General features: G+C 38.3%; 1 protein-coding gene across 1 annotated transcript in view; it reads left to right on the top strand.

Moving 5' to 3' along the window:
- The window catches only part of LOC126354734 (uncharacterized), a 125,048-nt gene that overhangs the window by 87,734 nt on the left and 24,160 nt on the right, over positions 1–13,154 (top strand). Inside the window, exon 3 of the mRNA XM_050004600.1 lies at positions 6,027–6,163. Within this exon, the coding sequence (XP_049860557.1) occupies positions 6,027–6,163 (137 nt within the window). The remainder of the gene's footprint in view (positions 1–6,026; positions 6,164–13,154) is intronic.

The raw sequence follows: 13,154 nt of genomic DNA on the forward strand, positions 1-13,154 counted from the left end.
GTGCTATATTACAGCAGGAAGTGCCAGGTATGACACATCCTCTCTGTTTTTTCTCAAGGAAACTGACAGACTCTCAAAGGAAGTGGTTGACCTTTGACTGTGAACTACTGGCCATGTACGAAGCGGTGCACTACTTCCGCTACAGTATTGAAGGGAGACCACTTACAATCTATACAGACCATCGACCATTAGCTGATGCAGTAAAGAATCCACCTGTCAATGCCACACCACACAGGTCTAGGCACTTGGACCACATCGCACAGTTCACAGCAGATGTTTGCCACGTGCATGGTGTGGACAATGTGGTTGCAGACTACCTGTCCTGCCTAGCGGCCGTGACCACTCAATAACCTCGCGTATACACAGGCAACGGATATGGACCTGGAATGATTTGTGTCAGGCAGCGACATGGGATTATGACTGCGATAATGCCCAGTGCCTGAAACCAACAAACTAGTTTCGTGTGACATGCCAATGGGGAGGCAATGGCCTTTCATCCCTGCCAACTATTACCAAACAATATTCAACTTGTTCCACAACTCAGCTCACTTCGGAGTGTGCCCCATGACGAAACTAGTTTCGGAGCATTATGTGTGGCTGAATATGAAGAAGGATTGTGCCCAGTTGGACACAAGCCTGTGTTCCTTGCCAAGGTGAAGACAGGGCGACACAACCAGTCGCCTTTGAGGAGCTTCTCTGTCCCAGAGTGCTGTTTTTGCCATGCACATATAGATTTAGTGGGGCCACTAACTGAATATAATGGATTTTGTTATATCCTATCTGTCATTGACTGAACGACTTGGTGGGTGGGGGCTGCTGCACTCAGGGACACATCAGAGGAGACAGTGGCATAGATTGTTCATCAACGTATGCCTAGTGAGATTTGGCTGCGCTAAGTCACAAACAACGGTTCGTGGCAGGCAATTCGAATCGACCCTGTTTATGAAACTGTGCCACCTCTGCAGCTGCCACTGATTCCAAACCACATCTTACAATCCACAGTCGAATGGCCTAGTGGAACAGTTGCACTGCATGCTGAAAACAGCACTGGTATGCCACGATAACGAATGGTCAGAGACCCTACCCTGGGTGCTGTTGGGTATCAGAACAGGTGAAAAAGAGGGTATCAATACCTCCCTAGCAGAGATCCTCTACAGTGAAGCAATTAGCCTCCCAGCAGAATTTGTCACACAGACAGCAGATGAAGACAGCGAGGACCTCCCAGACCTGATACGACGGGTCATAGAATTGATATGCAGCATCAGAATCTCACTACTGTCGCACCACACAACACCCACTTTATTTGTGTACAAAAACCTACAGACTTGCACCCACGTAATGCTACATACAGACACCATTAAGCCAGTGTACAGTGGACCATATAAAGTTCTAAGACAGGGACCCAACACGTTTGAAATCATGATAGCCAGCAAACCCACTACAGTGTCTGTCAGTAGACTGAAGCCAGCATGGACTTTGGTGGAGATACCGGGGAACAATACTGCCTCTTAGATCTCACCCCAATACACAACCCACTTTTCCGCTATAGGCGATTTTTAAATGCTACCCTCCAGAACATATCACTGTGTGTTTACATGACACAACGATTGTGGTATCTGCCACGTATGAAAACCGTCAGGTCAGCAACAGTGCAGTGTCGTAATCATTGCACCAATCACACTCTGATACCAGAATCAGTTGATACAGCAGCACTGTTATCTATGCTATCCAGTTACGGCATCCTACATGTCAGTCCCAAACCACAACATGGAAAACTGGTCACTGGATCAGCCTACACCTCCATCACAGGATTACGTACAACCACCAGTGGATGACCTAACAAGAGCACCTCCAGTACCACCTACTCAGCCAGTCCTGACGTCACGAACAGGCAGACCACTGCGCCGACCGAGACATGTAAACGAGTGTGAGTCGAGCTAGTCAGCATCTCCAGAGACGACTTGCACCACACTGCAACACAACTCCAGCACTCTATGCCTTGGGGGAGGGGGGAGCCCTGTGGGGACACAAGCTCTATGGACTTTCACCCCCAAAAATATCGTTGCAAAAACAGTATCTCTGGACCTTGAGCAGTGTGTTCTGGGACGCCAAGTGTTTAAGTTGTATCTGTCCATATTGTGTGTATAAATATTGTGTATGTGAATTGGTAACATTGAGAGACATTACACGTCATGAACATTGTGTTAGTTACCGAAATCCCACACATATTATAAAGTGTGTGTAAGTATGAATGTTTATGTATGTTTCACATGTCCTGTTAAAACCACTGGATCAATTTCAACCCAACTTGATGCATTTATCACTTAGTGCCTGAAAAGCACCATGGTTGAGGTAAGAACCACACGCCTCTCAAGTGGGTGGGGTGGGGCCGAAAAAGAAACATTGTTCATGATGCCCAAATAGCCAGAATATGTTCATCTAGTAGTTGAGAATGAGAGCACTTAGTAACTTGCAACCAAATTTATATATTATTTCAAAACTTTAAAAGACTTTTGCTCACCTACACTCCCTACAAAATGATGAAAGAAAAAGTTTATCGCTTAGTACATTTTTGATTTTCATGCAGTAAAACAGGGCCATCAGTCATGATGTTTTAATTTAGTACTTCTTTACTACCAACACTATTCACAACATATTTTACAGATAGTGTTCACATATACCACTAAATGTACCTGAAAAACCATATCATTGTATGACCCATAGTTCAGGAGAAGTGATGTCATAAACACTGAAATGCGTGGAAAACTGCCTCATCATGCATGACATTTTAATTTGTTTCTTTTTTACTACTAACTCTATTCTCGACATATTTTGGAGACAGATGCACATATACGAATGGATGTAAATGTAGAGTTATATCATTGTACGACATAGGTCGAGAGATATGTCATAAACGTCAACCAGCTTGGGAATGAAACAGCAGGGTGAAATTTGGTAGAGATACAAGTGAAATATGTGTACAAATACATGTGAAACATTTTAAATATATGTGATATGAGTGTGACGTGTGGTATATGGACAAAGCCATAGGTATAAAGCTCCTCCTAAAGTCTTGGATCATTTCAGCCGAACTTGGTACACACATTACATACTGTCTGGAAAGAAATACTATGGGGTTAAGACCTAGCAACCTCCTATTTGGATGGGAGTGATAATGCGGAGAGAGAATGGGGGAGGAAGAGATGTACAGACAGAGAGAGAAGGAGGAGATGGACAGAGAGAGGGGAGGAGGAAATAGACAGAGAAAGGGAAGAGGAGGAGAGGGACAGTGAGGGGGGAGAAGAGGAGATGGTAGAGAAAGAAAAGAGGAAAAGATGGACCGAAAGAGGGGGGAGGAGAAAGACTTAGAGGAGGTGAAGAGGAGATAGAGGAGGGCAGATGGACAGAGGGAGGGAGGAGCAGATGGAGAGAGAGAGAGAGAGAGAGAACAGTTGGACTAAGGGAGGGGACAGGAGGAGATGGACACAGAAGGGGTAAGTAGCATAGGTAGACATGGAGAGGATGAGGAGAAGAGGGAAAGAGATGGAGGAGAAAGAGATGGACAGAGAGAGGGGGAAGGGGATATGGACTAATAAAAGATTGCCCAGGCAAAGCTGGCTACTTGTCTATTAATGTTATAAATTTTTTAAATCTTAAATCACAAGTATCAGTCTAAAAGGATAACAAACTTTTGATTTATATGACGTACTTTATGTGTACATTTTTTCAAGTGTGAACCAAAAGTTGTTTTATTATGGCCTACATTATGTTGTTTTTGAAATCCACATCAAAACGTTTTTTTTTTTGGTCATATGAGAAGTATGGACAAATGCCACATTTTATTGTATTTGAACTACTCATTCCTTATGTCATATTTTATATAAAAATGTGGATGACTAATCTTGTATTGTTCTTTGGGAAAGAACAAACAATCTGGTGAAATGATTTTGCTTTGTAAGCCAATAAAACAATTTGTTTCTGAGTTTCGTGTTCATCAGCTACAATGCTTATTCATTTCTTAGTTAATTTCTTCACAAGTTGGTGAGGTCCTTTGCTTTATAACTGATAGACACAACTACCTGTTTTAAACTATTGAATTCTTGATTACACTCATCCTGATCTAACTCTAGACAATGTGGTTTATCTACCACAGAGCAGAAGTATTCTTACTTTTATTGTGGAAGGTGCATCAGCTTTTCTGTAAGAATTTACAGGTTGGCTTGCAATATACTGTGTTTATTACCTTATCTGAATATAGTGGGATCTAAGAAATTAATGTCATTCTTTTTTCTGTTTCTAACAAAATAAAATTTTAGGGTAAAATGCACTGTTTCTCAGTAGCTTCTGTTAATCTGCCTGCAGTAACATCCTAAAAAAATGGTTGTATCACTGAAATATCTATAATACCAAGCAATTTACTCCTTAACCTCAGGCTGTTGAATGAAGGAGCTACTTTTCAAATTATCCAATAAAAATTTTGGCAGCTGTGTCTGGTAAAGACACATAGTCCATAGTGAGACCTCAAGGTTGTCAAAAAATCTTGCTATCAAAACTGAAATAATAGAACATTCACTATCTTCTTATTTTTGAAAGCAGTTAACAATTAATCAACTATTCCCATAGCAGTTACAGTGCTGTTTTTACCCAGTCAAAAACATAAGTAATTGTTGCTTGTATGTAAGTGATTCAAATATTTTTGAGGATACTAGCACAATTGTTTATCACTCTTTTTAATAATGATGTGCCTTTTCAGATTTTGAGTGAGGTAGGAAAAAAATTAATACTCTAAATATGAATTACAACTGTTTGTATATCAAGTGAATTAAATTATTCTCATATCATGCCAAGCACTAACTGAGAATGTAGTTAATGTTATCAAGAGAATTGTTCTTCTAATAATGTAATTAGAATCCAGTAGCAGCCAATACTTTTGAAATTAAAGAAGTTAGACACTTTTTTAAATGTCATCAGCTGGGCTGATATAATATAAATGGAGTGGCAATAGAGTTCACATAGTTTATGGTTTAAAGAGTCTTATAAAACAGTCTTTTATTGATTCAAGAGGAAAAAATAACAATGAACCATTTTAAATTCTTAAGACTGAAAATAAATGAAAGATCTGTTGCAACTATTGCATTTAGGAACAGTTGTGGAAACTGAGTGCATCTACTTTCACTGTCGCTCATATAATGAAGGTTGTTCAACTTACTTATTTTCACACCATATTTTGTGACAACTCATTGAATGCGCAAAGGAAATTCTTAATGTAGAAAAGAGCCATTGTTTAATTACATAAGTCATGGTGAGTTCCATGAGTTGTAGTATTGGCTCATACATCCATTTCAATTTGCTGCAGAGGTTGAATGCCTGTCAAAGGAGATGCACTTATGATGCCTGTTAGGGGGTACTGCAGCTGCACGATACTGTGCTCGCGCAGTGAAAGAGCCAGTGCCACGCAACGTGATAGGGTGGCTGGTAGTGTTCCATATAGTTAGTACATAGGTGGCCACTCAGTGCACAGCTGATCAGTTCAGTGCTTGCATTTGACATCCTCACAATACTAGGATGGCTTGGTAATTACCTCATTTGTCACCCAGTTGCTCACTTTGGTTGTGTCTTGGATTTATCTGTCTGCTGCTCTGGACCTTTTCATCATTGTTGTGGTGAAGACTTCGCTCAGCACCTCGTTGTTGTTTAGATTGTTTGTCCTAGTCCTGGCCTGTTGTTTTGTCCACAGTCTGTCTGTCACATTTCACTCACTTACCGTTAGTTTGGGTTAGACATCTGCAGTTGATTTTTCTCACCTGGAGACTTCATCTGTTTCTCCATTTCTTCTGGAGCTTTGATGTGCGAACTGATATCCAGCTATCTTTGGTTATAGCAATATGGTCCCACTGAATCTGAGAATACAAGTAACTAAAATAAGGCACTGTATTTGTCTTTTTATCTGAGTTGAAAAATTATTTTAAGTAATGTAATAATCTGACTATTTATTCTAATCATACATTGTTAAAAATTTCCAACAGTTTCTGCTGTGTCAAAATCAGAGACACAAACGCCATCTGATATAAGAAATGCTGTAGTGGACTGTGCTTGTAAAACAGATGAAGACTCTTACGGACTTATAATATTATGTTCATTATGTCACAGATGGCAACATGGGGTAAGTTTTTGTGCATGCTGGTACATAATATGTAAACTGTAGCAATAAAATACTTCTCTGCTGAAAGATTAGTGCTTGTATTGTTGATTAATTGCCTCATAAAAAAATGAATGCCAAGTCTAAAATTGCTGTAATGTTGACTTGTAAAATGCGTACAGCAATGTGGTATGTCTGATCTCTCTGATCAACATTGCCTGTGTGTACCAGACACAAATTAGATGCTAGGTTAAGCAGCAAAGTTAGCAAATACGTTCATAGTGACCCTGCAGATTCTCGTATCAAGAGTGTGTGTAGATATTTCAAATGATTGTCCTGTTGTTTTTAAAGTGTTTCTTGGACCTCAGAATTCTCAAAAAATTGTTGCAACTTTACTAACACATTTTCTATATTTGACAATCAGTTTTCCATTTGATGAGATGCTTTGTTTTCATGTTTAATTGTTTTGGTACTTTTTCCCAAGTCTAATGAATTTTTGGCCCATCGATTTATACTTTTGGCTCAAAACTATTCATTTTTAACAACTGTTCTTCACACACAAACTAAAATAAAGAAAATGATCACTTTTGCACTTCACTTGCATGTGCTGATCTGCTGCCATTTTTGACCAGGTGGAAAACTGGTTATTGTTTGTCTCCATTGTCATCCTTTGTTTGGAAAAAAATCTTTTTATTTTGGTTAATGATATTTCTATATTCCTTGATTTCCCACAATATACATATCATTTCAGTACATTTTTTTTATTCCAATCCTGGGCCTGAAAAAACAGGTTTAATCCATTTGTTGCTCTGCTGACTATAATAATCGTAGTAATAAAGAAATTAGCAAGCTTCACAAATTTATGACTTTGCATGCATTTGCATAATAAATACATAATAGTGACAGGAAGTGCAGGTAGAATAATTAAAGTTTATTCTTTGTACTTAACTTTGTTATTGGTGATATTGTATGACTGTTCATCTACATGGTATATACTGCTTCCTGCAGAGTGTCATCGGGTTGTTACTTGGATGTATGTGTATGAAATAATATTAAGCATGTCTGCAAAGTAAGTAAAATTTTGGAAAAAAAACCTCATAAAAAGCTTTTTTATTTCAAAAACATTTTATTTTTACAAGAAAGAACATTTTTTAAACAATTTTTCTACACAGTTGCCACCATTGATCAGACGTTTGTCAATGTGGGAAACCAACTTTTCTATGCCCTCTTCATAGAAAAATGCTGCCAGTGAAGGCAGCTACCACTGAACAGTGTTTTCTTTCTTTCTTTCTTTCTTTATTTATTTATTTTTTTGCATCTTTTTCTGATTGTTGAGTTCCTTCCAAGAAGCGAAGCTTTCTGTGCAATATGATACTGTAAAACACTGAGAAAACTTTGGTGCACGGTTCTAAACAAAAGGTGTGGAATGCTGAGTCGAGGCACTGTGTTGCTGTATCACAGCATGTGGCCCCATTCTGCTGGAGTCACTTGGTCTTATTCAGGAATTCGGTTGGGAGCAGTTTGATCACCACCGTACAGCCCCGATCTCTCACCTTCTGACAACCATCAATTCTTTAACTTGAAGTGTGTTTTTGGAGGCAGGCACATTGACAGAGATGATGATGCAAAAAATGGTGTTAAATAGTGGCTGTCTTCACTGGAGGAATCTTTCTATGAGAGGGCATAGAAATGTTGGTTTCCCACTATGACATATGTCTGAACAATGATGGTAGCTTTGTAGAAAAATAGTTTAACAACTGCTCTTTCTTGTGAAAGTAAATTTTGTTTTGAAAAAATGATTTTATGAGTTCTTTTCCAAAATGGTACAAGCCAAAGACTGCGATTTATTGGCAGAACACTTAAAAAGTGCAACAGGTCTATTAAAGAGACTGCTTACACCACACTGGTTTGCCCTCTTTAGGAGTATGGCTGTGCAGTTGTGATCTGTATCAGATGGGATTGATCGAGGACATCAAAAAAACTGAAAGACGTTTTGTATTATCGTTCCATGAATTGGGGTGTCAGTCATTAAAACAAAGACGGTTTTAATTGCGGTAAGATCTTCTTATGAGATTTCAGTTACCAGCTTTCTCCCCTGGTTATGAAAATATTTTTTTGGCATTACCTATATAGGAAATGATCATCATAATAAAATAAGAGAAACTAAAGCTCACAGAGAAACATTTAAGTGCTTGTTTTTTCCAGACACTGTTCGAGAGTGGAATGTAGAGAAATACCTTGAAGGTGGTTTGATGTACCCTCTGCCAGACACTTAATTGTGAATCACAGAGTATTTGTATAGATGTAGATGTACTTTGAGAACATTCTTCGTATTCTGGTGTACAGTACTTTCTTCACTTAAACTTTTTAATGAACATCAGTTTCTTCATTGCATGGCAGACATGCTAATTGTTGACAATTTAATAAAATCATTTACTAAACAGTCCAACATCTCAATGCCATCTTCCAACTCGCTACTCCAAAATGAGCAGACAGATTCCAGCACAAAGATACACAAAGTTCACATACAAAGATATGCATGTTGTAGCAATATGATCAATGTTTCTTAACCAAAAAGATATAATCATACAAACCGTGCATAACATAAAGTACTTTTTTATCAGTTTTATCTTTTTTGAATAATTTTGGGAAGCAATAAGTATGATTATAATGATGAATTGTAAGATTCATAAATTTAAATTTTTGTGTATCATGTTCTATGATACTTTGTGAAAAAGAAGAGGTCTGTTGAGCAGTTCCATTACACTAGAAAACAGCTGAGTTTTCCTGAATACACCAGAATGGCTAAAAGACAGGACTAAGCAGTCTCAAGAATCCAATGAAAATCACGAGGCAACCTTGGTTGCGGCTGGAGAATATCAGACTTTAATGTGCTCTTCGGAAACTCTTGAAAGTCAGGGACGATATGTGATATGATGCTGATCAGTGACATCATTAAATTTAATAATTTTCAGCAGTGTTTCGTGCTGTTTGTGGCAAAATAAAAATTTAATAAACTTTTGGAAACATTCACTTGCTGTGTTTTTTTTAGAGTTTTCTGTACATTGAAGTTGTTTAGTAAATTTTGTGCTTTAGTTTTCAGCTGATGTATCTTATTGTTTCTAGTAAAATATTTCAGTAAAATTTTCATTCAGTGTTTTAACTTGGTTGAGTGTTCCAGTGGCCACTTGAATTTTTGGTTTTTAGCTAATAATTTTGTGAATTTTTGTTGATATTTGTATTAGCTGTGGTGTAGTAGTTTTAATACAAGTAGTTGCTTTCTTAGTAGGCAGAGAATTTTGAGACCACCATTGTTAGTTCTATAGATAGTTCTACTGGTGTAACTGAACTTCGGTAATATAGATGTATAGTTTTTTTTCAGTAACTGTACAATTTTACCGTGAGTGAGAAGTTCGGGCTCGGGTGTCATAGGTTTGTGAATAGTGGGTTATGGTGTGGGATTTGTTCAAAGTATTTTCATGGAGGGGGGGGGGGGGTGCAGTGGGGAAGCCAGCAGGAGTGCAAGAGCTGTGCCTTCAGGTGCAGTTACAACACAAAAAGGAGGAACTATATAGGTTGAGGAGGGTGAAGTGTGGTGGGGAGTTGGAACTGTCAGTTGGCAAGAAGGCAGCTAGGATGAGGAGGTGGTACTCAGACAGTTATACTTTGTGTATATGCAATATATTTGACTGACTGTCAGAGTTGAGTGGAGAGGAGCTTCTTGTAGCTGTAGATGTAGGGAACATGCAGCAGTCCACAGCAGTTAGGAGGCTTAGGTTAGTTGCAAAGTTAAACAGAGAGAAGAAATTTCTGCTGCTAGGTAGTTCACACGGTAGAGGTGTGGGCCAGCGGTTGCAGGAAGTGTTGGGGAGTGAGTACCAGGCCACCCGCATTGTGAAGCCTAGAACAGGGTTGGCTCAGGTGACTGACAGCATAGGGGAGTCATGTAAGAATTTTACAAAAAAGGATCAGGTAATGATAGTGGGTGGAGAAGGGAATAGTCTTGATAGGGACGGGGAATATGATGTCAGTGGTGATTTGGTTAAGATAGCTACTCAAACTGGTGGTACTAATGTGCATTTCGAGCAACTGTTTCAGCATAATGATCGGACTCATCTTAATGCGGCTGTTAGGTATGTTAACATGGGGCTGGGGAGGGCGCTGATGGCAGAGGGCATGGGTCACATTTCAGTGGTGCCAGTTGGGTCTATCAGTAGATGGGGTTTCACTAGGCGTGGCCTGCACCTCAATAGGTATGGGAAGGGGAGGCTGGCTAAGCTTATAGGTGACAGTGTAGTGGTTGGTGGTGGAATCATTCATGGAAAAATTCCTGTAGTAGTTGCTGTTAGAGCTGCACCTTTCTTAGATGGAAGTCAGCTGATAGGTATACCTGCTTAAAGGAAGTCCTTCTAACTGAGGGCTCACCTTCAGAGGATGTCATGTTTCCAAATAGAGAAGGAATTAGCATATTTCATCAAAATATAAGAAGTATTAGAGGTAAAGTTAATGAACTGCTTATAGATGTTTACTCTGAAATTATTGGTATGTCGGAGCACCGCTTAAATAATTTGACAATTCAGAGACTTCCTTTAGCAGGATACAGATTAGCTGGCTGTTTTTCAATGAGTTCCTTGCAGGATGGGGGAGTGGCTATGTATGTAAAAAACAGTATTCCATTTGCGTCCATAGACCTATCATGGCACTGCACTGAACAAATATTTGAATGCTGTGCAGGTGCAGTTAAATTTAGTGAAAGTAAACTTCTAATTGTTGTTGTTTATAGGTCCCCTTACTCTGACTTCAGAGCATTTCTACTCAAGCTAGAGACAGCTCTAGATTCACTTTGTAGGAAGTACCAGACATTAGTTATATGTGGTGACTACAATATAAATTTTGTGTATGATGGTGCAAGAAAAAGGATGTTGGTAGATCTCCTAAATTCATATGATGTGATGCAGACTGTGTTCTTTCCAACTAGGGTGCAGGGTAACTAGCACAGCCATAGATAATATTTTCATTCATTCTTTATTACTAGATGGGCAGTCTGTTATTACAAGTGTGAATGGCATTTCAGATCAAGATGCACAAATTTTAACACTAAAAGGCTTTTGTACTCAAACAAATGTTACATATAACTACAAACTATGTAGGAAAGGTAATCCAACAGCAGTAGAGAGATTTTTAAACCTTGTCAAGGAACAAGAGTGGCAGGATGTTTATAGTGCCAATAACAGAGGATAAATATAATGCTTTCCTTAACACAATTATCATACTCTTGGAGAGTTGCTTTCCATTAGAACGTTCTAAACAGGGTACTAGCAGTAAAAGTCAGCCTGTGTGGCTGACTAGTGGGATAAGGATATCATGTAGAACAAAGTGGGAATTATATCGGAATGTTAGAAGTAGTCACAATCAAGCTGCAGTACCCCATTACAAGCAGTATTATAAGGTGCTTAAAAATGTTATTAGGAAGGTAACGAGTATGTGGTATGCAAATAGAATAGCTAATTCACAGGATAAAATTAAAACCATGTGGTCAGTTGTGAAGGAAGTGTCTGATCAGCAGCACAAGGTCAGCAATATAAAGTCAGTTTGTAGTAAAAATATTTCTATTACTGATAAATCAGATATACGTGCACTATTTAACAATCATTTTCTGAGCATTGCTGGTGAATCAAATAAAAAATTAATTACTACAGGTAATCATATAACTTTCTTCGTAAATACCTTTCTGAGCTTGATTCTGAAATACTCCTCTTTGATACAGGCAAGGCGGAGATTGAATCAATAATTAAATCACAGATTAAGGACTCTCATGGTTATGATGGAGAGCCTAGCAGAATATTAAAGTAATGTGCTGCACATGTTAGCCCTGTATTTAGCCATATTTGTAATTTTTCCTTTAGGAATGACCATTCCCTGAATGATTAAAGTACTCATTAATAAAGCCGTTTTATAAAAAGGGAGAAAGGGGTAATGCAGACAATTTCAGACCTATTTCTATGCCATCAGTGTTTGCTAAAGTTATTGAAAAGACTGTGTATGGAAGTATAATTGATCATTTTATATCAAACAATTTGCTTTCAAATGGACAGTTTGGCTGTAAACGTCACTTAACAACTGAAAATGCTATATTCTCTTTTCTCTGTGAGGTACTGGATGGGTTAAACAAAAGGTTTCAAATGCTAGGCATATTTTTTTTAAATTTAATTAAGGCATTTGGTTGTGTTGATCACAAAATATTGCTCCAGAAGTTGAACCAGTATGGAATACTGGGAGTAGCTCAAAATTGGTTCACCTCTTATTTTAATAACAGACAGCAAAAGGTCGTTATTCACAATGTTGAGATTGTCTGTGATGTGGGGGCTATTAGTCTACTTTGCGTATTTTCATTTGCTTATGTCATATGGTATTATATGCTGGGGTAACTCTCCCATTCTAAAAGGATATTTTTGACTCAGAAACAGACAGTTTGGGCAATAAGTGGTGTAAGTCCAGGTATATCTTGTTGACCCCTGTCAACCAGTCTATGTATTTTGACTTTGGCCTCTCAATGTATATATTCCTTACTGTCATTTCCTCTTAATAATATTAGCTTATTTCCAACAATAAGCAGCTTTCACTCAGTTCATACTTAGCAGAAATTAAAACTGCATTTGGATCAGACTTCCTTAACTCTTGTGCAGGAAGGTGTGCAGTATACTGCTGCATCCATTTTCAATAAGCTACCAATCGAATTAAAAAATCTTAGCACTAATTCATGCGCTTTCAAATCGAAACTGAAGAGTTTCCTCATGGGTCACTCCTATTCTTTCGAGGAGTTCCTTGAAAAATGAAGCTGGTTCTTGTATCGTTGATTACGTTTGCTTAAGCTTATGGATTGACTTTTTGGATTCATAAACATTTTATTTTTATCTTTTATTACTTTTTTGTTGTAATTTCATGTACTGACACGTTGCATAACCTTGGAGATTTGCTCCTCAATTTAGTCCTACAGAACTTGGTGTGTAAATAA

The sequence above is a fragment of the Schistocerca gregaria genome, chromosome 3, assembly GCF_023897955.1.
Source record: "Schistocerca gregaria isolate iqSchGreg1 chromosome 3, iqSchGreg1.2, whole genome shotgun sequence".
In the NCBI taxonomy this organism is placed as follows: domain Eukaryota; kingdom Metazoa; phylum Arthropoda; class Insecta; order Orthoptera; family Acrididae; genus Schistocerca; species Schistocerca gregaria.